Raw genomic sequence first — 27,835 nt, 5'->3', positions numbered from 1 at the left:
TTTCCATGGTAGTCATATCTTGATCAGTTGGCCTCCCCACACCTGAATAATCACAAAACCTATGTTTTAAAACAAGGAGTGAGGTGAAAAGGGATCAAGAATATAGGGGTGACTCACAGTTTCTTGCTTCTTACAGGTACCACAGGGCAGTTGGGGGCAGGTGCGGAGGTGCTGGCTTTCAGAGGAGGAGGCCCAGTGCCTCAAGGGAGGCCCCATTCATCCTACAGCAAATGGGGGCTCTGCGGTATCAGAGACACGGGCTCACTCACCTTCCCGTAGCTCAGCAGGATTATTCGCACCAAGACGACATTGATGTGGGCCCCCAAGGACTCATCATGATAGATTTCGTTTACCTGAAAGACAACCAGGGAGGTGTCAGCAGGAACCACAGGCCCAAGGACCACCTGCAGCTGACAAGGAAGGGCCCAGGGGAGGCTGTGCCTTCGCATCCACGCTGTGCCCTGCCCTCTGTAAAACAGGTTTAATTTTTTTTTAATTTTTATTTATGATAGTCACACACACAGAGAGAGAGAGAGAGAGAGAGAGAGAGAGAGGCAGAGACACAGGCAGAGGGAGAAGCAGGCTCCATGCACCGGGAGCCCAATGTGGGATTCGATCCCAGGTCTCCAGGATCGCGCCCTGGGCCAAAGACAGGCACTAAACCGCTGCGCCACCCAGGGATCCCTGTAAAACAGGTTTAAGAGTCCCCATCTCACGAAGCTCTGTGAGCACTGGATTTCCACACAGGTACAAATGAACAGCTTTGGTAAAAGCAGTAAGACACTGTATTTGTCACCACCACTAAGTCAGATTGCCCGTAGCCCCCCATGAAGTCATGGAGGGGAGCAGGGTGCACAGCCCTACACACAGACACCCATGCAGGGCACTGAAGGTCAAACTAGATTGTTTAGTCCACAATAAACAGCCCTAAAAGAGACAATAGCCCTAAAAGCCAGTTTTCCTTACAAGAGAAAGGGTTTCTCTCTATATATGTCAAATAAATAAAAAAAATCTTAAAAAAAAAAAAAAAAAAGGATGGGGAGGGCCTGGGCAGCTCAGTGGGTTAAGCATCTGCCTTTGGCTCAGTCATGATTTCAGAGTCCTGGGATTGAGTCCCACATGGGGCTCCCTGCTCAGTGGAGAATCTGCTTCTCCCTCTCCCTCTGCCACTCCTCCTGCTTGTACTCACTGGCTCTGTCTCTCTGTCAAATAAATAAATAAATAAATAAATAAATAAATAAATAAATAAATAAATAAAATCTTTTTTAAAAAGGGAGGAAGAGAGGGTTTTTTTTTTTTTTTTTTTTTTTTAAATCTCCAAAGTATTGCTTTATGTCTCACAAGCAAGCCCAGCCAATTTGGCTCACGGGCTTTGAGCAAAAATCATGGAGCAGAAGTGAAGAAGGCAGTGATGTGGGAAGTCCTCCGGCAGCTGGAGGGCTCAGGAGAGAAGGGAAGACAGAGAAAGGCCAGGTGGAATGGCTAGGTTTCACTGTACTCCTTCTACCTCTGATCCCCAGCCTATGCTTCCAGTTGGGGAGACAGGGCAGGGAGGGTGGAAACATTAGGGAAGAAGTCAAAAGTAGAGAGAGCCCAATTCTGCTGTCTGGGACCTGGGAGGGGACAGGTTCATACTGAGAAGGGGTGGCTTCAGAGAGCCCAAATGGAGGCCAGCTCCCAGGGAGCTGGGTAGGATGGTTGGGGGCTGGTGTGTAGGTTGGCCTAGGTTGGCCTAGGGCTCTGGGGGGCACAGCTGGGCCTCAGAGGGAGTCAACGGGGTGCTGGCCTACAGGAGAGAAGGGCAGACATTGCATGGCCAAGGAGGAGAGCACAAGCCCTGATGACCCCAACTGCAGAGCCTCAGCCTGGAGGGCCACTGCCCAGGGCAGAGCATGCTGGGACAGATGTGTGCCAACACAAGGGGGCTATGCCATGAACCACCCCTACCCCGAGGGAGGAGGGCAGGGGATAAACCAGCCCTGCTTTGGACTGAATCATGTCTCCCCCAAATTCATAACCCCCAACATAATGCAATCTGGAGGTGGGGCATTCAAGAGGCAAACAGGGTTAGATGATGCCATGAGGGTGGGGTCCCTGTGGTGAGATTAGCGCCTCTACAAGAAGAGGGACCGGAGAGCTCCCTCACTGTCTCTCTCACTGCCATGTGAGGACATGGCAAGGACGAAGCTGCCTGCAATCCAGGAAGAGAGCCCTCACTAGAAACCAAATTGGCTGACACCGTGATCTTGGGCTTCCAGCCTCCAGAACCACGAGGAACTAATGTGTGTTGTTTAGGTGACTGTGCCTGTGGTATTTTGTTCGAGCAGCCCGAGTGAACTAAGACAAGCCCAGAGTCAGAGCTTACTTACCCTCTGCCCTGACTATTCTTCCCAAAGCCTTCTGAACCTCTCATGGGCCAGGTCACATTTCCTTCTCTATCCCAGCGTGAGGGTGGCATCAGATATAAGAACTCAAGAAAGCTACCTTTTCCCCCATGTTTGAGCTTTAGATGTGTAGATGTCCATCGTGCCATGCATATAACCCCCCAGCCCAGCAATGAGCCCTGTACAGATTTGCAATGGGACTTCTCCAACTGAGCCACCCTGGCCTGCTGAAGCCCACCACCCGCTGCTGGGGTTCAGAATTGCCTCGCCTGGCCTCTCCTCCATGGACCTCTACAGGTACCCAGCAGACCCAGGAGAAAGTTATTGGCCCTACTCCATGGCAGGCACCATGTTAGCATGTGGATTCAGCAGTGAACCAGCCCCGACCTGGCCCTCTGTCAGGAGGTAGAGAGAGAGACACTCAGAAATCACAGAAACAGTTCCACAATCATGAAAATGCTGACGAGGACCTCGAAGGATAGGCAGGGAATCTAGGGGGCATATTAGTGGTGAATCTGCCCTGGTGAGGATTGGTGGGTCCCCTAAGGACATGGCATGTCATCTCAGAGGTAAGAAATGACAAGGAATTAGCTCAGCAAAGCTGGGAGAGTGCTCCTGGCAAAGAAAGCATCATGTGCAAACATCCTGGGGTCAGAGGCAGTGAAGTGTGTTCCAAGGACTAAGCAGGGGGAGAGGACCCCTGAGGCCAGACCCCACAGGTATTCACGTAGTAAGAAGGGTTCCAGTTCTATTCAAAGAGCAGTGGAGGATATGGAGTCATGATAAAAAGATAATGACACTGCATTTAACAAAGATGACTCTGGCTTCTTTATGAAAAGTAGATTAAAGTGCCCAGTTACAGCAGTTGAGGTGTAAAGTGTGGGGCTCAGATTAGGGGTGAGTGGGGGGGAGGAACAGATGTGGAATAGAATGGAAGGCACCTCCTATACAGCCCTGGGACACTCTGGGGCCCACCTCAGCCCCAGGCCCTTGTTGGCAAATGGAAATAGTCCATCTTTGCTCTGCACAGGAAGGAAAAATGCCTCAGGGTTGTCTCTCAGAGCCTCCCCAGAAAACAAGGGGCTAGAGACTCCCTCAACACCCTGAGAGTGCCTCTCCAAGGCCTGTGCTCTAACCGTACTTCTAAGAGCTGGTCTGGGGTACACCTCGAGGGGACTCACCCCCTACCATGTGAGGGTAGGCACTAAGCCCATGGTGTTACAAGCTTTAGGAAGACAAGTTTTATCAAGACCTACCTTGATATTTGGAAGGGATTCGGGGCTGAGTTCACAGAATTAGCTCATGTTATGCTCCCAACAGCCCTTAGAGGCCAGGGTGAGAGGTGGTCAATCCCATGAGCAATGGGGAAGCTGAAGCTCTGAGTGAGGTTGTGCATGCTTGTCCCCACAGGGAGGAAAGAGACCCTTTCCACTTCCTAGCCCAGACCTTGCCGATCAGGGCCCGGGATCCTCTTGTTCCCCTGACCCCTGCCACTATGCCCAAAGGTAGCCACTTTCATCTCAGGTAAGGGTCCCATGTCCTTGGATATTAAGTAGGTCTGACCCTGACTCCTGATTTGGGACTGGGGATGACCAGAACCCCAGGAACCCCACCACTCAGCACTACATACTATGAGGCAGAGGCCCACATCCTGCTGGGGGCGGCGGCAAGGCTACCAGAGTCGGGGGTGTCAGGCCACTGAGCTGGGGCCAGGCTGGGGAAGCCCTGCCTTTCGAGCTGCCCACCGGCTGCCAGTTCTCATACGCTGGGCTAGATGGGTGCACCCTGCCCCCCAGCCTCCTGGGATGCAGAGGGGCACCCCCAGCAGGTGGCCAGCTGGGAGGCCAGGCTGTGGGTCAGGCTGGCAGCCAGGCCTACTCTGGAGACCCCCGGCCCACCTCTCTGGTCACTGTCAAATGCGGTGGGCCTTTCATGGGTTTCTCCCCTAGGAAGCCTCTGTGCCTTCCAGAGGGGCTACAGCTCCACATAGTCTCCTCCTCTCAGGAAGTCGGTGGGCTGTGCCCTGGGCTCTATGACGCCTCTCAGAGAATGCAGGGCAGGGTTGAGGAGAGGGCCCTCCCTGGTCCCACCCCCAGGGTGACATCCGCTTTTCAGGGGGCTGTAAATTGCCCAGCCCTCGAGCCCACAGGATGCTGCTCAGATGCTAGAAGCCAGCAGGGCCCGCCTGGCCACAGAGACCACTGCGAGACAAGGGGAACGATGAGTCCAAATTCCAGTGAAACACTTGCATCCTTAGTAGGAACGCGGCGACAACACTGCTGCTGAGCGGTGGGCTGACGGACGTGCAGTCACTGGAGGCAGGAAGCAGCCTCCAAACACCTCCCTCACGTTTCCCCACTTCCCCCTTGACCCAGACCCTATCTCTCAGATAAGCAGCAGGGGTGCGGTTGGGGGGGATCCCGGAGCGCTCTCTGCCTCATCCTGCCCACACACCCCCATGCACCGTTGGTCATGACAGTCACCACTCAGCAGATATGGCCTCCTCTTCCTCTGCCTGGAACCCTCAGTGCCCCACCACCACCCCGGCTGGCACTCGGAGCCCTCTCTCAGCGGTCCCTGGCTGCCTTCCCCATGCTCCCCTACAGCTACTTTGGGGAGCCCCTGGCCTCGACTGCCCTGCCTTCTGCAAAGCCTGGCTGCCCTTCCCAGCTGTCTGTGCAGTGGCTCATCCCTGGAATTCCCTCTCCCCATCTCCAGCCCCAGAATTCTTGAAATCTCTGAAAAGCATCTGAAAAAACAAAGTCATGGTGATAAATGGGTTTCAAAGAAAGGGGGGGCAGTTACCCTTCTGCTTCATCCCTACCCATGCCAAGGCCTTCTCACTACAACTGAAATAAAATTGAAGCCCTGCTGCTTCTTCTCAGGTTGCCCTGGCCTTGCTCAGTGTGGTCCAGCCACTGGCCTCCAGGCACCTTGCCCAGAGAGCCCATCCCTACCTCAGGGCCTTTGCACTTACCAGGCCCTCTGTCTACTCATGCTTTTTGCCCAACACAACTGTCCCTGCTCACAATGAGCCCCAAAAGCACCCCCAAAAGTAGCTGCTTCCAGACAGGACTGTGCACTTGATATAAGAGGCACCTTTCCTCCTTGCTTGCTGCTGTGTCCCCAGCAGTGCCAAGCACCCAGTAAATGCTCAGTAAAGAGTTGTGAGTGAATGGATGACTTTGAAGAACATGAAACTATAAGAAATGGGCAAAATGTGTGAGACCAGTGGGGCCGGTGATGCCCTGTAATGACCCAGACCCTAGCTGAGTGCCCAAGTGTGTCTCCACCCACACCCTGCCCTCCCTGGGGACCCTTGTGTTGCGCAGAGGCTGCTCTCCTCTGCCCAGACCACAGTGGGAGGAGGGGAAGCCGGGACAACGTCCTTGAGCCCTGTCTTGAGAAATTGATCCTGGAATCTTTAAACCTTGGGGGAACATGTACAAAGCCGCAGCCTTTCTCTGTGCAGAGCAAGGCCAAGGGCTCTCTTGTTTGGGGAAAGACACTGTAATGTGCCTTTTGCTTATGCAAAGCTGCGGCCAAGCTTCTGTTCTGGAATAGACAACAAGGAAGGACACAGGCTCTGCATGATAATGTAAAAGTTTGCCTTCTTTGTGGCAGAGTTCTACCCTGGCCATCGGTGAGCCCTGGCAGGTGGCCGAAGGCTGCTGGGCAGAGGTGACTTTCTCCTCTGCTGGGAGGATGGGGGGACGGGCAGGCAAAGGGAAGGCCGGTCCAGGGACGGGGGCTTGCTACTGGGGCAGGCAGTGCCATAGCTGCCAGCTGGCCTCCCACTCCTCACGCCGAACCTTCAAGAAACTTAACACCTTTTCCTCTGAGCTGAACTTTGGCAACTAAGTGCCAGTGCGAGCTGTACCCAGCACCACACTGACGGACAAGCCACACATGGAAAAATCCATCATGAGGCCTCAGGAAGCGGGGCTCACAGGGTGTTCTGTGACTTCTCTGGGAACCCCTGCAATAACTGGGAAGAAGTTCAGTCTCTCTGAGGACCCTCAGGAGAAGGTGCGGGCCGTCATGTGGCGGTGACAAAGAAAGTGCTGCAGGAAGCTGGGGCAGAGGGGTCTGCAGCCTTCCAGGGAGGGAGATTTTCATCCGTGCAAATCTCCTGACACGCGAACAGGGCAGCCAAAGCCTGGTCTTACTGTGAGAACAAACGTGCCCTTTGCAGATCTTCTTTTCCCACTTGTTTCTCAGCAAATACTTTCCAAGCAAAGCAGGGACAAACATGGTACTTACCTCTCTGCTCAAAATACCACGAAATGCAAATGGGCTGGGCTGACTGGATGGTACAACAAAAATGCGAGGCCTGTAGAGCCTTCCTTCAACACTGGGTCCAAGCACACGACTCCAAGACCCCAAGACTCTTCCAGAGAAGGCCAAACTGTTCCTGTCCCCCATCCCACAACAGGCCACACTGTGCTAGGACTGGAGATGTCTCTGCCTGTCCCCAGAGTAGAGACAGGGCTCCTCCACCCCCGGGCAAGCAGTTTGATGCCCAGAACCCAGGGGAGGCTCAACAAGTGTTTACCAGGCAAACCAAAAGCAAAGGTGCCTCAGCAGACAGTCCCTGTTGGTGCTGATTACCCCTGGAGCTGCCCCTTCCCTATCTCTCTGTCAGGTTGCAGGGGCTCCCCGTGATCTGGGCCTGGCACTTGGCCTGTTTGCATGTCAGTGTCCTGATCTGTGAATGGAGGTGATACTGGGCCTTACCCCTCAGGCTATCACCAGGATGGGCCCCAACACTGTATTTAAAGCATCTAGCAACCCCCCAGGCATAGCGTACACTCCCAGGCTTCACTCCTAGACCTGCAAGGGGCTCTGCTCTGGGTTATCTGAAGGGCCTTGGTGGACAGCAGTGCACACAAGGCATTTTCCAAGGCCCATCAGGTGTGCATGTGTGTGTGTGTGTGTGAGAGAGAGAGAGACAGAGACAGAGACAGAGACAGAGACAGAAAGAAAGATCCACACAGGGGTGTTCTCCCTCCCACACAGCACTATGTAGGACCTGACGTTCTCATCACTGCCCAACAACTCATGAGAAAGGTGGTAATATTACAGAACAGGGAAGGGCAGACTCTGCTGAGGCTGCAGGCCAGGGCCTGGTGTTCCCTTGAGGCCACTGCTTAGAGGCCACTAACAGGGAAGGAGCAGAGAGAAGGCAGGGATCTTGATTCTTGCTGGCAGCAACCCTGGCCCCGGAGAGTCCAGGGACATCGCCTGTCTGTCTGATGTTCCCCTGAGCTCCTTGGCACTATCTGACCACAGAGCCCCCGGGACTCGATGAGGAGTCCTGTCCAGAAGAAGCTTTGTGAGGAGGGGCCCTCGTGGCAAGACCTTGTGGCATCCTCACCTCCCCCCACCAGTCTGAGTTTGAAAGGCATGATCTTCACCCCTGTGATGTGATCTCTGTCACCTGTATTCAACTGGGCACCGGGATGCCATCTGAAAACAAAGCGTTTTCCTTCCTTCTGTGGTTCACATTTTTCTGCTGCCCTACCACCATTTTGATCCATAGAAAGAGAGCAGGAAAATGCCATCATGAGGAGGCGTGGCCATAACACACAGGAAGTCCCTTGGGACTGCAATAGAGGAGGAGAAAGTGTCCTGGTGGGTGAAGGAGGTCAAGACAGGTGGCTGAGGAGAGGCAAAAAGTCAGACCCAGGGTCACAGTGCCCCATCCCTGCCTCTTCCCACCCGCCACACACCGTTATGGTCAAACAGATCCCAAGGGCTATGGGCCCTGCTTTCTGCTTAGATTTAGAGCAGAGTCCGCTCCCAATGTAGTGCCAAGTGCAAGGTGAGAAATGGGGTGGGGGTGGGGGTGGGCGCTGGTGTGAGTGAACAGACCTGAGCAGCAGCCTGGCTCTCCCAGACCCCACGGGTGTGTGTGGGCTCCAGATGTTCCTGTCCTACTCTGGCTGTGGACTGGGAGATGCTGCAGAGGGGACAGGGCATCATAGCACATGACCTGGGCCACTTGGGGCCCAGCACACCTGAGCAGTCCAGGTAAAGAGCCCAAGGCCAAACCTGAACCCCCTAGGCCAGCGTCCCCACTGCCACCAGGGCCCCAGGGTCTCCATGTGATGAGGAGGAAGAGAAGGACTCTGCCAAACAGGCGTTGACCCAGAAAAGACTCAGAAAACCAGGACAGTTTAGACCATCATCTGTGTCCCCCAGCACAAGCAGGGCTCATGAGTAATTCAGAGCTCCCAGCAAACTTCAGGAGCTTTGCTCCAATCCTACTGGCAGCATCATACTCACTTCCAGGCTTGTCTGCTGTGAGCACAGCCCTCCCTGAGAATGATTCACTCATGTTTAGTGCCCTTCCCAACGTTCAGGGCATAAGGAGCCTCCTTGAACACAGTAGGAAGTGGTTTTGCCCTTGCTGAAGCACACGGCCCTTCACACCAGCAGAATCTGTTTGAGTCACTGAGTTCCCAGGCTGTGGGGCATGTTAACCCACCTGGGCCCAGGCTCAGACTAAACACCCAAAAGATAAACACACTATGTGACACAGGGCACTTCTTGGAGGCACGAGATCTCCTTTCCAGACTTGGGCAGAGAGGGGGTGTGTAAACCACCCTGCCTCTATACCTGGTGCTCTCCGGCTCCCCAGGCCCGTGTCCCATGTTCATTGGGTGCTGGCTAACTCAGATGCTACCCTCCCCCGAGGCTGTTTCCTTGGCCTCCATCACAATCTCGAATGCCCTCATTAGTTCATTAGATTGTTAGCTGCCCCCTCCCTCCCCTGGACCTATGCCCCAAGAACCAAGGGCTCTTCTGTATCTGTGGCTGTTATATTCTCAGGGCCTAGAACCTGTTAGCTCTTAAAGCTTTAGGATGAAGCCCAAGCTCCCTCCATCTGGCCAGCTCCATCCCACTGAGGCTTCCCAGCCCAACCGAACCCCCAAGCCTGCCCTAGGTCGTGCCAAGAGTGTGGCTCCCTCTGAGTGAAATGGCACTAACTCTGGGCTCTCCAGCCAGGCAGAGGGCACTAGCTGTGCCTCAGGGCTGCCAAGGCCCTCATCCACCCTACTGACCTAAAGCAGGTGAGTGTGTCCCTATGAGAGCCAAGCTTCTCAAGGACGAGAGCTGGGCTAGTTTGGCAGATGTCACAAACAAATGACTGTGGCACCTCATTGGTAAGTCATGACCTTCCAAGACCTGTGTCATGGGCTTCCTCGAATCATTTCTTTACCTCCCACACTCTGCCAAGTGAGCTTTATTACCCCTGTTTTACCCGTGGGGAAACAGGCTAGGCGACATTGAGAAATTCACCCACTGAAGCACAAGTGGGAATTGAGGCAAAGGCTTTTGAGAGCAAGATTTGGCAAGTCTGAAATTAAAACCATGCATCCCTATGACCTGATGATTCAAACATCTAGTGTCTACGGTGGAGAAAAAGCTGTGGTCATAAGGAAGAAGGGACGAGGACAGCTGGCCTGCCGGGACATCTTTTCCATGGACAGGAAGAGTCTGGTTTTTTCATGGGAGTCTGTAAGACCATAGTCACTTTATGAGAATTCACCCACTTATTTATTCAAAAGATGTTGACTTAACACCTCGTACGTGCTGGGCCCTTTGCATGGGTGCTGACCATGCAAATCACATAAGCAGATCCCCTGAATTTGACATTAAATGTGTGACACCTTTCTGTGAACTCCTAATCCCCCTGAGACCTGTCACCAGGCCCCCCTCTGGCAGGGGAGTACCCCAGGATCCCCCGGGTGCTTGGCACTGAGGGAGCAGGCTGGCAGTGACAGCTTAAGCCGGCCCAGACCTGGAGCCCAGTGTGGTGCCACACTCGCTGCTTTTCCAGCTCAGCTGTCACCTCCTTGCTGGAGTCTGCAGAGACGAAATCCGCAGCTGCCTTTGGCTGTCACTGAGGAGTGATGATGCCTGGCCCTCCTTGTCCACGGGGACTCTAACTCCCGCTTTGACAACCATCAGCTCCCCCAGGGAGGCCAAGGGCAAGATGCTCCCAGACTTCCACATCAGCTGTCAGGCAGCCTCCTAGAGAGGAGAGGGAGGCTGGGGAGAATCCTAGGGGTGGGGGTGGGGTGGCACACACCCCAGGGAAGAAGAGGTACAGGTAAGGCCAGACCATGGTACCTCCCCCAACTGGAACTTTCTTCACCTACGCCATCATCACTGCAGGGGGTGGGAGAGGTACTTACTGTCCCATTGTCCACCCTGCCCCCCCTGGAATCTGGAATGTGGGCTCTGTGCAGGCAGGACCACCACCCCATCTTGGGCTTCCTCAGCACCACATTCCAGCACCTGCAGCTGTGTCTGGCACCCAGCAGGTGCAGGTGCTCGTTAAACATCCACTGATTGGGTGAATGAGAGAGTGAGCAAATCTTAGAGAAAACAGGAAGGCACAATAGATGGAAAAGCCAAGGGAAAAACCAGGAGAGTCAAAGCAGTAGATGGAAAACAGTCTGGGGCAAGGGCAAGTGATGTCAAATGCTGTTGGGAAATCAGCAAGAGATAGCCAAGTTGAGGATATGCTTTGGCTCTTCCTCAAGGGTCCAGGAGCACTAGCTCTTCAGACCAGAATGGCAAGAAAGGGACAGGTACCTAGGCCAGGTCGCCAAGGAGGGCCCGTCTTCCACATGTACGTGAATCCCACGTGCCATGCCCCAGCTGCACCACCCAACCTCCCTGAGCCTTGGTGAGCTTATCCAGGAGAGGGAACACCCAGGGCCACTGGGACAATGTGGGAATATCAGGTGTCTCCTCACACGGGGCTGCCAGGCATAAAAACTCCATCTCCTCCGGCTATGGGGGGACAAGTTTCTGATAACAGAAGGCATAAGCCCCACACTCTCAGAGAGAGAAGTTTCTCTTTTTAGACTCCAGAACAACCTCATCACTCCCCTGTCATAGTATGGCACCGCAGGCATCAGCCCTTTGATGCCCCTTAGTCTGACACAAAAGGCTCTGCCAACCTCATCTCCAGCCTGACTCCAGCCCTCTATGCCCCAGCTGGGCCCAACCTCATACTGTGATGTGGTACTGCCACTGGGCCTTTGCACATGTTCTCCTATGGCCTGCAGCAACACCTGAATGCACCAGGCTCCTCTCCTCATTAACCCCTGCCTCTGTTCAGGGGCAGCTCAAGTGGCCCTTGTCTGAGGTGCTCTTCCCCATGACCCCAGAATGCCCTATATTTATACAATCAGCGCTTGCATTAACCAGGACGTAATTACTCTTCCTCTCCTTGCCTCCCATCCCTCCCACGTTCCAAACTCTCTGAGCACAGGAAAATGACAACTCACTTCTGTACCCCAGTGCCCAGAATGGGGCCCTACTTAGATCAGGGGTTCAGAGAGCGCCCAATGCACAAACATGTTGCCAGGAATAGCTCATGTCCACAGGCTACTCTCTGCAGACCCAGGACTCTGCAAAGGACTTTTCTGGTGTTTAACTCGAGTCATGCTCACACCAGCACTGGGAGGTGGCACTAATTATCCCCCATCACAGGACACAGCAGGGCAGGCAGTCGCCTCCTTTCTTCTAGGCCAGAAGGAACCATCCACCAGCTGACCGGCCAGACTTGTCCTGCGGTCGTGTTCTGATTCACTTGTGCAATGTGAGGTCTTAATTTCAATTTATTGCTGACATTGAAAAATAATTAGATTTCCCATAAAAGTTGGATTCTCAACTTCCCATGGAAAAAAAAAAAAAAAAAGAAAGAAAGAGAGCTGGCAACAGTGGGTCTGCACATTCCTCCATGACCACAAGCAAGCAGGACCCAAGAGGAGATCTCCGGGGGCATGCCCTCTCCCGACACCCCAGTCCCCACCACTCCCTACTGTCCACAGCCACCTTCACCCGGGCCTATCCTCCAGCCTGGCTCCATATGAAAGTGTGGCCCTCTCTCAAGCACACACCATCGGCCCTGATGGCTGTACCTCCTGGCAGAGCACAGGGCCATGCTCTCAGTCCAGTGGGACACACATGAGGATGTCTCGCTACAGCCCATGGCATCAGCATGCCCCAAAGCCTGGGGAGCTGTCGTGCAACAATGGGAACTTCTGCTTCCCGTTCTTCCACCCTGTGCTCTGGCCAAGCCCAAACCCAAATGTGTCCCCCATTGCCAGAGAACCCTGCTTACTTCCCTTCAACTTACGGGAAGCCAGTTTCAGTGTCGGGTTCCAGAGCTGGTTTTCTCTTTCCCAGGAACCAGAACCAGAGACACGTGAACCGGGACTTGGGGCAGAACCTTCACCCTGGCTGGCTTGCAATTCCAGGGACAGTTCATGAGATGATACCCGCCTCCCCCGGGGACCAGCACAAAACATTCCTGACCTGCCACTGCCTTCCCCACCATCACCACACGGCCCCAACATTCTTGGAAGTTAGTGAGAAATGGAGCCTGGACGCCTTTGATTGTTTGCAAACCCTGGCAGGGCTTTGGTAAACCCAGGCCAATTTCTGGATTAAATTAGAAAAGAAAAAAGGAAAAATATTGGAATCCTGGCACAGACAGAAATCATTCATTCAACAAAATTTGTTTATGAACATACTGTACAGAGGCTTGTCCCCATGCTAGGGGGGGTCAAAGGGTATGGCCTCTACTATGAAAGCACAGAAGTCTGTGGAGCACAATTCTCTGTGGCCCTAAGGAATGTGACTGCCCTCCACAGAAGAGATGTTTTGGGGGCTGAGGAGTTCTTCCAGAACATAGGCAGTTAACACAGCTGGGAGAGACAGCTCTGTCTGCCCAGAAATCTGTTCTTCTTACTCTGCTGTTTTAAAAATGATTATTAAATCAGCTCCTTTAATTGCTTTTGAAAGAATCCCCAAAGTGACCTCACAGGTCCACTGAGCTGGCAAGGCTAGGGTGGGAGTGGGGGTGAACTAAGGTCTGAGCAGGGAGAGGGTGGAGCTCAGCTTCAGGGCAGTGTGGCCTGCAGGAAAGGGCTGCTCCAGCTGCAGAGGATTTGTGGTCTGAAAAGGGTGAGGGGAACCTTGTCTCCTAGGGGCTGTGCTGGCCTTTATGGGTTCTCGGAGCATGTGGAATGTTCAAAGATGAAGAAACCAAGGGCAGGGCAAGGTGGGAACTTTGCCAGGCAGGATCTGGTCCACATTCTATACCTAGCTGAGGCCACAACTCATGGGGAACTCAAAGTATGGAGGAATTTCTTTAGAGCCAGATAACAAATATTTTGTGGGCACCAGGGAGTGAGTATTGTCAGGCTTGGGGACCACTTGTCTCTGTCCCAGCGACTCTGCTGTGAGAGCACAAAGCATCCACAGACCATTCATAAATGAGGGTGTGGCTGTATCCCAAAACTTTGTTTAAAAAAGGATAACGGGCTGGATTTGGCCCTGGGGCTATAGTTTTGGCAACATTACTCGAGAATCTCTGTTTATCTTAAAAAGTTCTGTGAATTTTGCTTTAACCTAGTAATATGCCCAAGGCTAGTTTGATATAAAATTGATGTTTTAAAATGTTTGTCATACAAAAAGGGTGACACTTCTGGGGCAGACAGTGGTGGCCTCCACAGCCTCTGCCAAATGCTCACAGAGGCAAAGAGAGGATCCTGAGCCACCTTCGGGGGGGAGGGGCACATCCCCCATCAGAGCAACACTGGTTAGCGCTTCAGCTGAAGGCTCTAAGCCACATAAGCAGCCCTGGTTTGGGCCCAAGGTGTAGATTTCTGGAAGTCCTGGCATAAATTTTGCTTTTCAAAAATGCATGTGTGAACATGTCAAGGCTCTGGTCTTCCCCCAAGATATTTGTCACCTGAGCCAGGAGAAAAGCCACTATCTGTGCCTGGCAAGGGAACTGGAGGTGCCACGAACATGCAGGCTGCATATGAGCATGACTCCTGGCATGCGCTGCTACGGCACCAAGTTTGGAAGCAGAGACTTGCTCAGGGGCTGGCAGAGCAGGTCGGGGAAAATGTGGTGATTCCCTGGTAGAGCCAGCAAGTGTGTTCAGGCGTGTTGCCTGAAGCCCAGCCTGGGAGCACCAGACATAGCAGGGAGCACATTTCTAAGGAGAAAGAGTCAGCGGTTCCCAGTGTACCCAGAGAGCCCATAGGAGAGGGGAATCCCAGGCAGAAGGAAGCTCCTTGATCCCAGGGCTGGGTCAGTGGAAGCCACAGCATGAGCCAGGGTAGAAGGCAGAGAGGAGTAGGAACAGGAGTGGGATGACAGCAGAGGGAGGCCAGCTGTGGAGGGTCACATCTAAGCAGAGAGATGGGTGGGGCCCAGCAGTGGTGCAGGGATGGGGCCTGGAGGAGCCAGCATGGCTAGACGGGCCACATATCTGGCCATGGCTTCTAGTTCCACCCTCACAGCCCTCCCAGCACCGGAAAGGAGATCCTTCCTCCCTCGAGCAGTGGACAGACCCTCTCAAATGGGTTTCCCAGGAGTTCCCAGCCTCTCTGACTAGGCTAAGGACCCCTGGGCTAAGGGAATGGGGCCTCATCCTGGGTTTGCCAGCAACCTTCGAGGCTCTGGGATTTGAGAGCTAGAAACCAGTGTGAGGGCCCCAGAGGATGAGGCCACCACCCACAGCCTGGCCCCAGTGCTCAGAAGGCCTTAGCACCCTCTTAGGCACAGCCTTCTTCATCTGGGCAGAAAGCCGAGAGTGGGTATAGCTTTGGGTTGAGCCTCTGGAAAAGCAGAGGATGGAGAAGGGCCATGGAAAATGGGGCCCTAAAGCAGGAAGCACAGGCCACATCATGTATATGGGGACGGTTGGGCCAGGCTGTGGGGTCTCAGGGCAGAGCTCATGTTTCCAAGTTCCTGGGCCAATGACCAAGGCCCGTACCCACAAAGGCCCTGCCCTTGGGGTTTAATGCTCTGTGGTTGCTGTCTTGAAATTCTTCATCATTTTACCTTTGAATTTGTGTTTTGTAAGTAAAGTCCAATGTGATAGTGAAGTCTTGGCTCACATGTGGTCATGCCTGCACAGGGCAAGGTCCTGGCCACCCACTCCCCACCCTTTGATCACGGCCACCCTCTGCTCTGGGCACGGGCCTGCCCACAGGTGCAAGAAGGGTACACGTGCCCTGTGGCCTCTCGGACCAGGACATGGCAGTAGTGGTCCCACCCAGGGCAGGCAGCTCCACACAAGTGTTGGTGGAGGTGAGCCTCTCACACAACCCTGTCCAGGTACTAAAGTGTAAAGAACCTTGACCATCTGCCCTGGGTGGGGGTAGGGGCCTGGGAGAAGGAGAGATGATGGTTTCAATGTTCCAGACCCCACCCCATGCCAGGGCACAGCATGATGTGTTCTTCCAGTGGCAGCAGGTGGGGGACAAAGCAGCTGGCAGGCCCAGAGGGCATAGCCCATGTTGCTAGCTGGACCCTGGGGCACCTATGAGAATCTGTGCTTAAGAGAGTGCTCCCTTCACTGTCTCCATTCCTGGGGGCTTCTTTTTTCCTCCTTCCAACCTTTTCTGAGTCTGGCTTATGTTTTGCCTGAATTTCTGGCACCCTCCGAGCACGAGCCACAAAATACAAATCTGTTTAATTTTGGTGATTCCACATCCAAGTTAAATGCTGTAATAGTTTCATTTAAAATAAGCTTTGTACAATATAAAAATAGTTGGCAAATTTCATAATAATAATTTAAAATTAGGGCAGCCCCAGTGGCTCAGCGGTTTAGCGCTGCCTTCAGTCCAGGGCGTGATCCTGGAGACCCTGGAGACCCTGGAGACTGAGGATAGAGTCTCACGTCGGGCTCCCTGCATGGAGCCTGCTTCTCCCTCTGCCTGTGTCTCTGCCTCTCTCTCTCTCTCTCTCTGTGTGTGTGTGATTAATGAATAAATAAAATCTTTTAAAAAATAATTTAAAATTCTAATTTTTCATTCCTTAGAGCGACAATCAGTAGAAAACTTTTAAATCTTGACATGCTGAGAAACAGAGATCATAGGAAAAGGAAAAGGCTTCATATGTACCTTTTGAGGCATTTCTTCCTCATCTCATAAAGAGCCACATCTTTACTTGGCCCTGGGCCCCAGAAGTTTGGTAATAGGAGACACTCTGAGTGTGGGGCTGTTGCGGCTAGAACGCAGCAAGAAGGGCCAGGTGATCAGTGCAAGGCCGTGGGTTTGGGAAATGATGCTGCTGACAACAAGCCATGCGAATCTGCCAGAGCAACCAGAGTGAAGCTCCAGAAAATTAACTTCTGGGGGAGAGCATGAAGTGCTAAACACAGCACCCAAGGGAAAAGCTGAGGAGAGAAAGATGTCAGGATACCACTATACACAGAAATGTAAACCATTGCAAACTGCCCCAAACAAAACAAAGGGCAAAGAACAAAAGTATGGAGGATATTTCCCACCCACATGACAAACAAAAAAGTTAGCCTATGCTAATATAAAGTTTCTTCAAATTAAGAAGAAGGAAACTAATATCCCAATAGAATAAAGGACATGAACAGGCCTACCCTAAACATGGAAGATGATTGCTGTTTTAAGGTACATAGATATTTTTTTACAGATGCAACCTCATTACATTAAAAAAAAATACAACTTAATGACTAAAAGTATATCCCAGCTGTAGCTTTCAAATTACCATAGCTGAAAAGAATTCAGTGCTATGAGAAGAGGAGACAGGCATTTGCTCAATGGAGTGCGAATAGGTGAAACCCTTACAGAGAACATTCTGGCACAGAAAGTTTTAAAATGCACATATTGGGATGCCTGGATGGCTCAGTGGTTGAGCATCTGTCTTTGGCTCAGGCCACGATCCCAGGGTCCTAGGATCAAGTCCCACATCAGGCTCCCCCTGGGGAGCCTGCTTCTCCCGCTGCCTATGTCTCTCTCTCTCTCTCTCCCTCTCTCTCTGTGTCTCTCTCATGAATAAATAAATAAAATCTTTTAAAATAAAATAAAATGTACATACCTGTTGACCAAGCATTGTACTTTTAGGGACTCAGTTTAAGGAAATAGTAAAGGAGTAATAGATTTAGCTGATATTCATTACAGCTAGTGGCTAATCTGACCTCTAATAGAGAAATAAATTTTGTTATATGAATATGTCATATCAATAATCAGTTACATAAAAAGTATGCTATGTGATTCAATATGATGCCATAATTAAAATGAGGTAGCAGGTGGGACGCCTGGATGGCTCAGTAGTTGAGCATCTGCCTTTGGCTCAGGTCATGATCCTGGGGTCCTGGGATCCAGTCCCACATCAGGCTCCCTGCAGGAAGCCTGCTTCTCCCTCTGCCTATGTCTCTGTCTCTCTCTGTATGTCTCTAATGAATAAATAAATAAAACCTTTTAGAGAAATAAAATAAAATAAAAACAAAAATAAAATGAGGTAGTAGGCCTCATTGGTAGGAGAAAATATTCACATACCTGCAGGAATATATTCTAATTTTCCATCCTAAATAATATGTTGTCTGTGTTAGGTGCAGTATCTTTTAAAAAAGAAGAATGTTATTTTCAAGATTTAGAGAAGAAAAGAAGGAAATGGGATCTGGCAGGAGATGCTGGAATGGGCTGGTAGGGGTGGGGAGTCTGAATGCCCTGAGACATTTTCTGCACCCAGGTGGCTCTTGTGATGCTCAGCAAACATTTCCAACCCTTCTCACCCTTGAGTGTCTGACATGGAGAGAGGGACAGACTGATTAACTCCCATTTCTCTATGAAAAAAAGGGAATAAAATATCTTGTCCATAAATGCAGGAAAAAAGTGATACCTCTAAGTGATTTCCCACTGCCCTTAGGGTCACATTCAAGTCCCTCTCCACATCCAGTGACTGCTCCTGCTCAACTGCAACTTCTCTTCCTACCTGGGCCCCTTTTTCCCTACACCAGCTCTTTTTCACACTTTGAAATGTGCTGACCTCACTCCTGTCTCAGGGCCTTTGCACCATCTGTTTCCTCTCAACACTCTATCCTGCCACTTCCCACAGACATCCGCTATCATTCAATTCTTAGCTCCAATGTTACTTTCTATGCATGTCCTCACTGACCACCTGCATAAAGTGGCTTACCTTTCCCAGTCCTTCTCCACCTCACCTTTGTATTTCTTTCATTGTCTTTATCTGTAATTATCTCTTTGCTTGAATACTGTCTATGCCCCCCACCAGAATGCTATGGCTATGTCCTGTCATGCTTGTGGCCATACCCCTTGCCTGACATATAGAAGATGCCCAGTGAACATTTGTTGACTGAATGGTCAGGTGCCAGCTGTATTAGTCAGCATAGGATGAGCTATGCTGCATAACAAAGTCTCCACCATATCAATAGCTTAACACAATAAACCTGGCATGTGTTTCCTTATACACATCACAGTCCATTGCAGGTTGAATGATTCTGGCCCATTTTATACCTGCACCTACTAGGACATATGGATCCCAAGGTCACTGTGTTAGGGAAAGAAACAGAGAGAGGGGACACACTGAATAGGTACAAGGTAGGGGAGCGAGTGGATATCCGAGGAAACAAACGTCTATGTCACACCAGGACCCACACATCCCAGCCCAGATTCTGCCACAAAGAGACCCCAAAGGGAGCCCTGGAGGCAGAATCACCCTAAATGATGAAGGAAACCAGCCCAGCTTCCAGCTGTCAGGGTCCAACTGCACCTGCCTTCTGTCCACCTGGGCCTCTGCCCCTCCTCAGAGCCTGCACTCCCAGGCTCCTGCCACCAGAACCTTCACCAGACCCTCCTCCCAGGGCCTTTATGATCTTCTTCAGGGGACAGGCTGTGTCCATCCAGAGCTGGTCCCCAAGCCTCAGACACTGGAAGTGTTTCCGCCTTCGCCCCGGATGACCTCACAGCTGACCAAATGCCTCACTTGGAGCACAGTCAGGGCCAGCTGCCGCCACATCTGTCCTCCACATTGCTGATTTGGCTTTAGGGCTGGGAGGCCCCATAACCAGCTGTGTACTTGCAGGGAGAGGGAGACCTGCTCTGGCCAGGGCTTCCAGGGCCACTCGGGGCTCTGGCTGCAGCTCCAGATGAGCCAGCACCCTAGGGTCTCAGGGCCACAACACAGTAGCCACTGGTCACAATGGTGATTTAAAGCCAAATGTAAATTAATTACAAATTACCCATTGAATGGCTATAATCAAAAAGAAAAAGAACAAATGTTGGTGAGGATGAGAAACCAGAACCCTGAGGCGCTGTTGGGAAGGAAGGTAAATTGGGGCAGCTGCTGGGGACAACAACAGTAGGGAGGTTCCTCATAAAGTAAAAAATAGAACTACCATATAATCCTAAAATTCCACCCCCGGGTATATGCCCAAAAGAACTGAAAGCAGGGACCTGAAGAGATACTTGTACACCCGTGTGCACAGCCACATTTTTCACAATAGCCAAGAGGTGGAGCAGCTCCAGGACTCCTCGACAGGTGAATGAATAAACACAACGGGATATGTTTCAGCCTTAAAAAAAAGGACATTCTGGCACATGCCACAACACGGAGAGGCCTTGAGGACATTCTGCTGAGTGAAATAACCCAGTCACAAAAAGACAAACATCCCTCTTATATGAGGTACCCAGAGTAGTCAAAATCATAGAGACAAAAATAGAATGGTGGTTGCTGGGGGCTGGAGAAGGGGGCAGAGGGGTTAGTGTCCGATGGGGACAGTTTCAGCTCTGCAGGATGAAAGACTTGTGGGGATGGCTGCGCAACGGTGGGAATGTAGTTCATGCCACTGAACTGCACACTTTAAAATGGTGACGGTGGTAAATTTTACTTATATTTGACCACAGTCAAAAAAATTTTTAAGTAGGATTTAAAAGTCTATTGAAAATAAAATAAGATAAAAATTCAGTTCTCTCATCATGTCAGCCACATTCTAAGTGCTCAAGGGCTGGCTAGTGGTAGCTGCACTGGACAGGGCAGAATTTTGAGCATTTCCAGCATTGTAAAAGGTTCTGTTGGACGGCGCTGCTCTGGCCGGTCACCCTTTCTCACGGACTCACGATTCCTCAATCTCCCTCCTCCCCAGGACTTCGGAATTCTCTCCCAGGTACACATGGCCCTGAAGGAGGACACAGAGCTTGACAGGGTAGTAACTGTCAGGGCAAAGCACGCTCAAACAGGGTGCCTCACCTACCCCACCATGCGGGAGGGGAGCTCCGGTTAGAGGGGTAAACATCCCCCCTTCTCCCTGAGCCCCAGGCTGGCTGGCATGCCCTGGGACAAGCATACATCCCATAAATGCTCGCTGGATGCCACAGGGGAAAAAGGACTTGACCCAACTACTCTTCCTCAGCTCCTCCAATTTATCTCCTAAAATCCTTTTTATGCTGTGACAAAATGTTTCCATTTAGAGAATTTTTGTATTTCTCAGGTTTTTCAAGAAACTAACCAAACCATCCTATTATCCAAAGTTGGGGTACAGTCGGAGCACGAGGGTGTAAATGAATAAAATGAAGTTACCTGACCAGACCAAGAGAAAGTTCAAGCCTTCCTCCTATTGGCTCATGCAGCACGAGGCATGTGTGACAGAGGGACCCTCCACACCAGGTAATGGTGGGGCCAGGAGCCAACCCAAGTGTGACATAATAATAAATATATACTGGTTTCTGCCCCCCGGTTCCTGGCACGGACCTCCTAAACCCTGTAATGTCCCAGGGACAGGGTGACAGAAGCAGTTTTGTTATTCCTAATGAGCCTCTTTCAACGTTACCTGAGTTTATGCTAATGAAGTGACTCTTGGTGGGCTCTAGATAGTTTCAGGATGGAGGGCCCGCTGCCAGAGGCACCAACCACGCAATCAGAAGGTTGGAACTTCCAGCACCCATCCTCTGTCCCTGTCTCAGGCTTCTAAGGAGAAAGAGGATCTGGGGATTGAGTTCAATCACCCACAGCCAATAAAATCTCCGCAAAATCCCTAAACCATGGAGTTCTGAGAGTTTCCAGGTTAGTGAGCACACTGAGGTGCTGGGGTGTAGTGCTCCCAGAAAGGGCAGGGAAGCTCTCAACCCCCTCCCACCTGCCTTGCCCCATGCATCTTTGTCATGTGACTACTCTGGAGTTGCATCATTTATAATATACCAGCGATAGTGAGTTGGGTTTTCCTGAGTTCTGTGAACTGTTCTCGCAAACATGTGAAACTGAGGAGGGGTTCCTTTGACTTATCGCTGGTTGGGTCTTCTAACCAGACTGTAGTTGGGCCAGTCTTGTGGGACTGAGCCCTTACCCCATGGGGTCCATGTTAACTCTGGGTAGTTAGCATCGGAAGCGCTTGGTGCAGAAAACCCATAGATCTGGTATCAGAAGAGTTGATGTGACTACAGAAGACAGTCCTTCCTTCAGCAGGACTCTCAACTGGGCTGGAAGGCAGTGTAATGCTTGGAGAGGAGTGCATATTTTCAAGGCAGTCTCATAGAGTTAGTGTGAAGACTGCCTATGATAATGCACGGTAAATGCCCAGCACGCGCCTGGCACATAGTCACTCATCGGAGCTCAATGACTGTAGGCATCATGGTCGCTTTATTATTACTACACTAAAGATACTTTTCAAAAATAAGATGAGATTAAATGTGACAACTGTCCAAAGTAAAACACACTCTGCATATCTAACTGACTTGGGCCCCACCTTGTAGACGAGAGGGCTGAATTCCAGAAAGTCGATGACTCACCTAAGGCAGGCAGAGAAGAAGGTGGACAGGCGGGCAGAGGTCTCTCTGCCCAGCCATCAGCTCGTTCGCGTCCTCTTGCCCCTGACCTACGTCTCCACTGGGGCCTTGGGGGGCCTTGCCCCCGGACTTGGTTACCTGTCCCTCAGCCCCGCTGCTCCACCCCTGCCACCGGCTCCTACTTACAATGTTCATGAGTGTGAGCAGGTATTTCTGCACATGCTCCTTCCCATGGAACTGGACCACAGAGTCATCCACACCCAGCAGGACCTCAATGTTGTAGTCACCGTCGGCAGCATGCCTTCGCGTCCTGCGCCTTGAGCCATTGACATGCTCCTCCAGGACACCCAGGGCATGGCTGAGGTTATCCAGGCTGCCCAGCAGGGCCCCTAGAAAGACAGAGGATACAGTCTGCAGTAGCAGCCCAGACTTACCAGGTACATCCAAACATGGCAATACCCCAGCTGGGTGCAACTCGGCACCAGCCTGGCCATCATTATTGAAAACTCACAGGACCCAAACTGTCCCCATTTTACAGAAGAATGAACCAAGTTTCAGAGGGGGTAGGGTGCATGCCAAATGGGCTCGGACCCAAAAGCATTCAAACCAATGCCTCAGCCATCACAGAGCCTAGGGCCTGACACCAAGGGATGAATGGAGAGGCTGAGAAGCTGAGATGCTGAGCTGGGAAAGTGTATGACCAGAGCCAGCTCTTTTCACCTGTTCACATACTCGAATACCCAAGAAGGGCTGCTCAGGTGTCAAAGGTCTGGTGTCCCCAGTGTGGCCACCACATGATAACCAGGGAGACTGAGACCCAGACCTGATGGTATGTGTCCCACACCAATTCTTTAGGCAGCTCCCCTTCTGAAACCTTCCTCTGCTGAAGGAAGGCCCCTCATCTGTGGATCAAGCCCACTTACCCCACTCCAGGGTTGATACCTCCCATTGGCGCCCCTCCCCAGTGAATTATGCCTACCCGTGGACACAAGCTGAGGAGATGGGTAGTTATGTGACTCAACTGTGCAGGGACCATGGCCCTCTGGTGACAGCTCTCCAAAGTCAGCCGTGGTGAGGGAGGGGGCCCAAGGGGCCTCAGCCAAGGACCCCAGAATATCATCTCACTGTCTTCACAGCTGTGGGATCTGCCTCAGCTCTCTTCTCCTTCTCTGCCACCAGGGCCTGGAGCCCACCCTGGACTAGAGCTCCCACTCCCAGCCCTTCCCTGTCTGCACTCTCAGGGTCACAGCTGAGCTGACCAGGCTGACCTTTGTCATTGCCAGCAGCCCCAGACCACACTGCCTGCTAAGTTCCAGTGCCAAAGCCTTTGGAAGCCCCCCACATCCCTGTCTTGGTCTCTGTGTCTGTGCTGGGGCCCTAACCCCAGGGTCCAGCTTCTCCTTGGCTTTCCCAGGCACCTGCCCTGGGAAGGACCTGGGATCTCAGGTCATCAGGCCATCACCAACCCAGGCTATGGTGTCCAGTCCCTGCAGCCTCTGCTACTGGAGGTGGGGTCCATGCTCCCGGCAGCACCATGTCTCTACAAAGAGTCTTCCAGAATAATTCTCACTCGTCCCCAAAGCTTCTGGTCTGCTGCCTCCTCCAGATAGAAGGAGGAAATCCCTCCATGTCACAGTGGCACACAGCAGATGCTGGAGGCAGAACGGAGCCTCTGAAAAGAGCGTGGCAGCTCCCAGTCCAGGGAGGCAGCCTGCCCGCCAGTCCTGCCCCACCACTCAGCCCTGTGCATATGTCTCCTCAGCCAGGGCTGACAAACGGGCCTCTGTGCTGTACACTGCTGTCCCCTCTTTACAGACAGAAAGACTAATGAAACTCCAGCACAGCAGACTGTTGGCCAGGAGCTCTCTGCTCTGCACCTGCTGTCTGCTAGGCGTGAGGCACAAACCTGCCACCGATCATGGGACAGACCTATCAAGAAGGGAAAGTGAAGGTAAAGGAGGTGAAGGAGGTAAAGGAGGTGAAGTCGGGCCAGGGCTGAGCAACTGCTGGCATTCCTGTACTTCCTGGAGTCCTTGTGCCCCCTGCTCTAGCCCTGCTATCCCCCAGGGCACCCTGACCCCCACACACATGCTCGCACCTGGCAGATGCTGCCCAGGCTCCTCCAGGGCTGGGGACACTGGGAAGGCAGGCATGCAGGCAGTGCCCATTCAGAGCTGATCATCCTGCTGGGCTGCCTGGAGATGATTCAAGGCCATCTTTGCCGCTCCCAGAGGAGACACCAGCTACTTAAATCTGACAGGGGGTTCGAGGAATTGCTACTCTATTTTTACACATTTATTTCTTTGCATTTCCAACAAGCAGGGACAGCTCACCTTTAGAACCACCTTGAGAAGCAGAAAAATGGTAATTTCCATTTAAAAAAAAAAAAACCTTCCCTGGAGAAGAGGCTAGATGTTACCCTCTGCCCCTCTCAAGCCAAGGGTCACTGACAGGTGGTCCCTGGGCAAAACCAGACCAGAGAGGCATATACTAGGGCCACGTGGTGTTTTAAAAAGACCTTATTTGGTTGACAGTATTTCAAAATTGGGAGAGTTCATGTTAAACAAAATATAGAAGAGCCATCTTCTCTTGAGGAGGTGATGAACAGGTAACACCAGGCTGCGGATTGACAGCCATGCCTGGAGGTAGGACACACGGGGACCACGTCCCCAGGCCACCTGCCCCGCTACCCTCACTGCCCTCCTGACCCCCCAAAGGCATCATAGTATGCTCCTGCCCCTAACCCTGGGAGCTGCCACGCAGTATATCCCTCCCAATATTCCCTGTGGGTGGGAGGGTAAAGGGGCTGCCACCGAGCCAGAGCTGGCTGGGACACATCTTGTAGCTGCTTCTGTCAAGCAAGCACAGTGTTTAGCTACATTTATGTTACAGGTCCATTAAAAACAGCAACATTTCTTAAAGATGCAACAGAAATGACAATTTTATCTCAAGCATAATTACTACTGCTCAAGTTATTACTTTAATTATGATGATTTGGGGGGGGTGACTTGGACATTATGTTCTAGAACACCTTCCCCCAAGACCTAAGGCCAAGGGCAAAGTGCAGATGAGGAGAGGCAGGTGACAACCCTGCCTTGCAGCCCGGCCCCTGGAAGCCTCCTCCCTGCTCAGGCCTGGCAGGACATAGGAGCAACCCCAGGATCGGTGGGGTCTGCCAAGACAGCCCAAGGCCACATGAGCACTGACAGACCCAGCAGCCAGGCTGACATTCCTTCCACCGTGCCAATCTTGGATATTTCTTCAGTTTCCCAGCAATGGGCTCAGTCCTGAAGCCCAGGCCATGCAGAGACCCTGACCAACCACACCCTGGTCCTAGCAGGCCTGTCTCTCAAGCCAAGTCCTGCTGCAAGGAGTTCAGCTCCCGTCTGGTCCTGGGTCAGCTGCCTAGTAATTCCCTGACACCAGTGCTGGCCTTCTGGGCTTGTCCATATGCACTTGGTTGCTTCCCTGGCCTGAGGCCCTCTGCTTCTGTTGGTCCCTTAGGGTCAGAGGTGAGCTCACTGCCATGCTCCCCTCAACCCCTGGAGCCCCCCTGCATGCCTGCAACCCATGTGCTAAGCCACAGTGACGGAGAGTTCACCCTACCCTTGCTCTATCCCTCACTACTGGCTCAGGCCAGGATAACAAGCTGTCAACACTGCCCATCTCCTGCTGAGGTGTGAGGACAGCACTGCCCTGGCTCCTGTTGCCCTCCGCACACACCTCACCCACCGGTGGCTGCTGGTTCCCACGGGTGGCTGATCCACGGTAGACAGAAGACTGCATCCCTGCAGGCCAAGCCCACCCCACCCCCCAACTGGAGGCATCTGTAGCGGAACCCTATTTTTCTAATGCGTAACCACAGGGATTTTAGTTCCCAGCATGCCCTGTGTTGGGGGGACTCTTCTGCAGGGCAACTGGGGCTTTTTTTGCTCCTGTCTCAGGCAATTGGTAACATGGCAAGAAGCTTCCAAGAGCCGCCCTCAGTTTTTGAGTCTCCAGAGGGGATCAAGCAAGACACATCAGATGATCAAGGAAAGGACAAGAGAAGAGCAAACAGAATTGGATCCAGGGAATCCCAAAGCATCTGTCCTCCAGGGGAATCAGTGGGTCATAGTGGCCAAACTTATCCAAAGCCGGTGGAGCACAGGGTGCCATCTGCACCAACCCCCATATCCGGGCCTGGAGTCAGGGACAAACCTCTGCCACCCCAGCAGCCATCTGATCCCCATAATGAGGAGAAGGCACCTCATCATCCTTATTTCTGTCCCCATTTTAGCATCAAGGAACCCATGGAGCAGAAAGATTAAATGATTTAGACAAGCCAGGGAGGAGCTGGGGCCTGCCCTGGCCCCTGGGATCCCATGTTGTTAACATGCCCCGGAGCCATCCCCACACTTCACCAGTACAGAGGAATGGGTTGGGGGAACCAAAACAGGTAGAAACAGAAACATTTAGCCTGGAGAAGAAAGCCCCCAGGTCTTGAGTCTGCAAAGGCCTCTGGAGCATTGCGTGGCAGGCACTGATTCTGTTGGTTGAAGGGCACCTGCGTGTTTGCTGTCCCTGGGTATTTGCAGATCCCACAGCCAGGACTGGGCCACAATGACCTCTTCACCTGGGATTCCCTTCCTGCTGCTGCTGCTGCTCCCACCCAAAGTCAGCACTCCCCACCAGGCCCAGCAGGAGTCCCTCAAAAGGCCCAGAGGGAAGGAGGTCTGCAGCCCTCCTGCACTGGCCTCAGGGACACGTTTGGTCCCCATCTGCCTCTCGCACAAAGCTGGCTGCACATCTGTGGGGGATGGGGTGCACACAGCCTTGAGAAGATGCTTCTCAGTGACAAGGGAAGACTGCTGTCCCCTATCCGTGGAATCATCGTTCCCCCATTTCTCACTGGACCTGCTCCTTCTCATCCTTCAGGTGTCAACTGAAAGGTCACCTCCCCAGGGGAACAAGGCTTATTTCATCCTAATTAAAATAGGCGTGCCCCTCCCCCAATGTCTCCCTGACAGCATTTTGCTTTCTTCCTTCCTAAAACACACCACTCATTTGTGAAATTTGCTTGGGCGTTAAGGGCCTCTCCCATCTTGGAAGACAGAGGCCATGGGGTCTTGTGTGCCTCAGTTTCCTGAGTGCCCTACAAGTCATGGCAAGGGTGGGAACAAAAGGAGCCAGGGCAGAGAGGCAATGGGAGGGAACATAGGGCCCAACAGGAGGAGGAGGAGCTGGCACAAAATCTAGCTATACATATGACACAACTAAGATAAAATGCCCCAGGCAGAGTTAAAACAAATGGGGGCGGGGGGCAACGAAAGAGGTACCATGTAATTATCAACAACAACCACCACAAAAAAGCAGAAATAACCATATTTATGAGATAAAATATAATCCAAGGCATTAACGTGACAAACCAATCAACAGCATTGAGAAGATATAAAAGATATGAAACTTTATGCACCCAGCAAAGCTTCAATTTGTTTCCTAAGGAAAAACAGACAAACCACAGCTCTCTGTGCATTTTTATACATTTATTCCAGAAAACAATAGATGAATTAGATTAAACACTAGGTAGGGCTGTCAGGGAGGGATCTGCATTACTGAGATGATCTAGTGCTTAAGCCCAGCAACTGGAAAGCATGCTCATTTCAAGCACACACGGAACAAGTCCCAAATTTGACCATGTATTAGGACAGCAAGAAAACGCAAAAATCATGTCCATGGTCACCACCATGAGATAAAATCAGAGAAAACAAGAAGAGGAAATGCCCTCAAATCCCAAATACCAGAAATTAAAGAGACAGTTTTAATAAGTCGAGATGACATGAAGAATATAAATTCTAATTGCTGGCTCAG

General features: G+C 52.0%; 1 protein-coding gene across 1 annotated transcript in view; it reads right to left on the bottom strand.

The window, feature by feature from the left end:
- Nucleotides 1-27,835, bottom strand: part of ADAMTS2 (ADAM metallopeptidase with thrombospondin type 1 motif 2) — a 225,139-nt gene that overhangs the window by 73,912 nt on the left and 123,392 nt on the right. Inside the window, exons 4-5 of the mRNA XM_077911167.1 lie at nt 22,172-22,374; nt 270-353 (exon numbers count right to left, since the gene is read on the bottom strand). Coding sequence (XP_077767293.1) covers nt 270-353; nt 22,172-22,374 — 287 coding nt within the window. The remainder of the gene's footprint in view (nt 1-269; nt 354-22,171; nt 22,375-27,835) is intronic.

This window comes from Canis aureus, chromosome 10 (genome assembly GCF_053574225.1).
Source record: "Canis aureus isolate CA01 chromosome 10, VMU_Caureus_v.1.0, whole genome shotgun sequence".
Taxonomy (NCBI): Eukaryota; Metazoa; Chordata; class Mammalia; order Carnivora; family Canidae; genus Canis; species Canis aureus.
The sequence above is the reverse complement of the archived record's forward strand: the minus strand, read 5'-3'. Positions and strand labels throughout refer to the sequence as shown.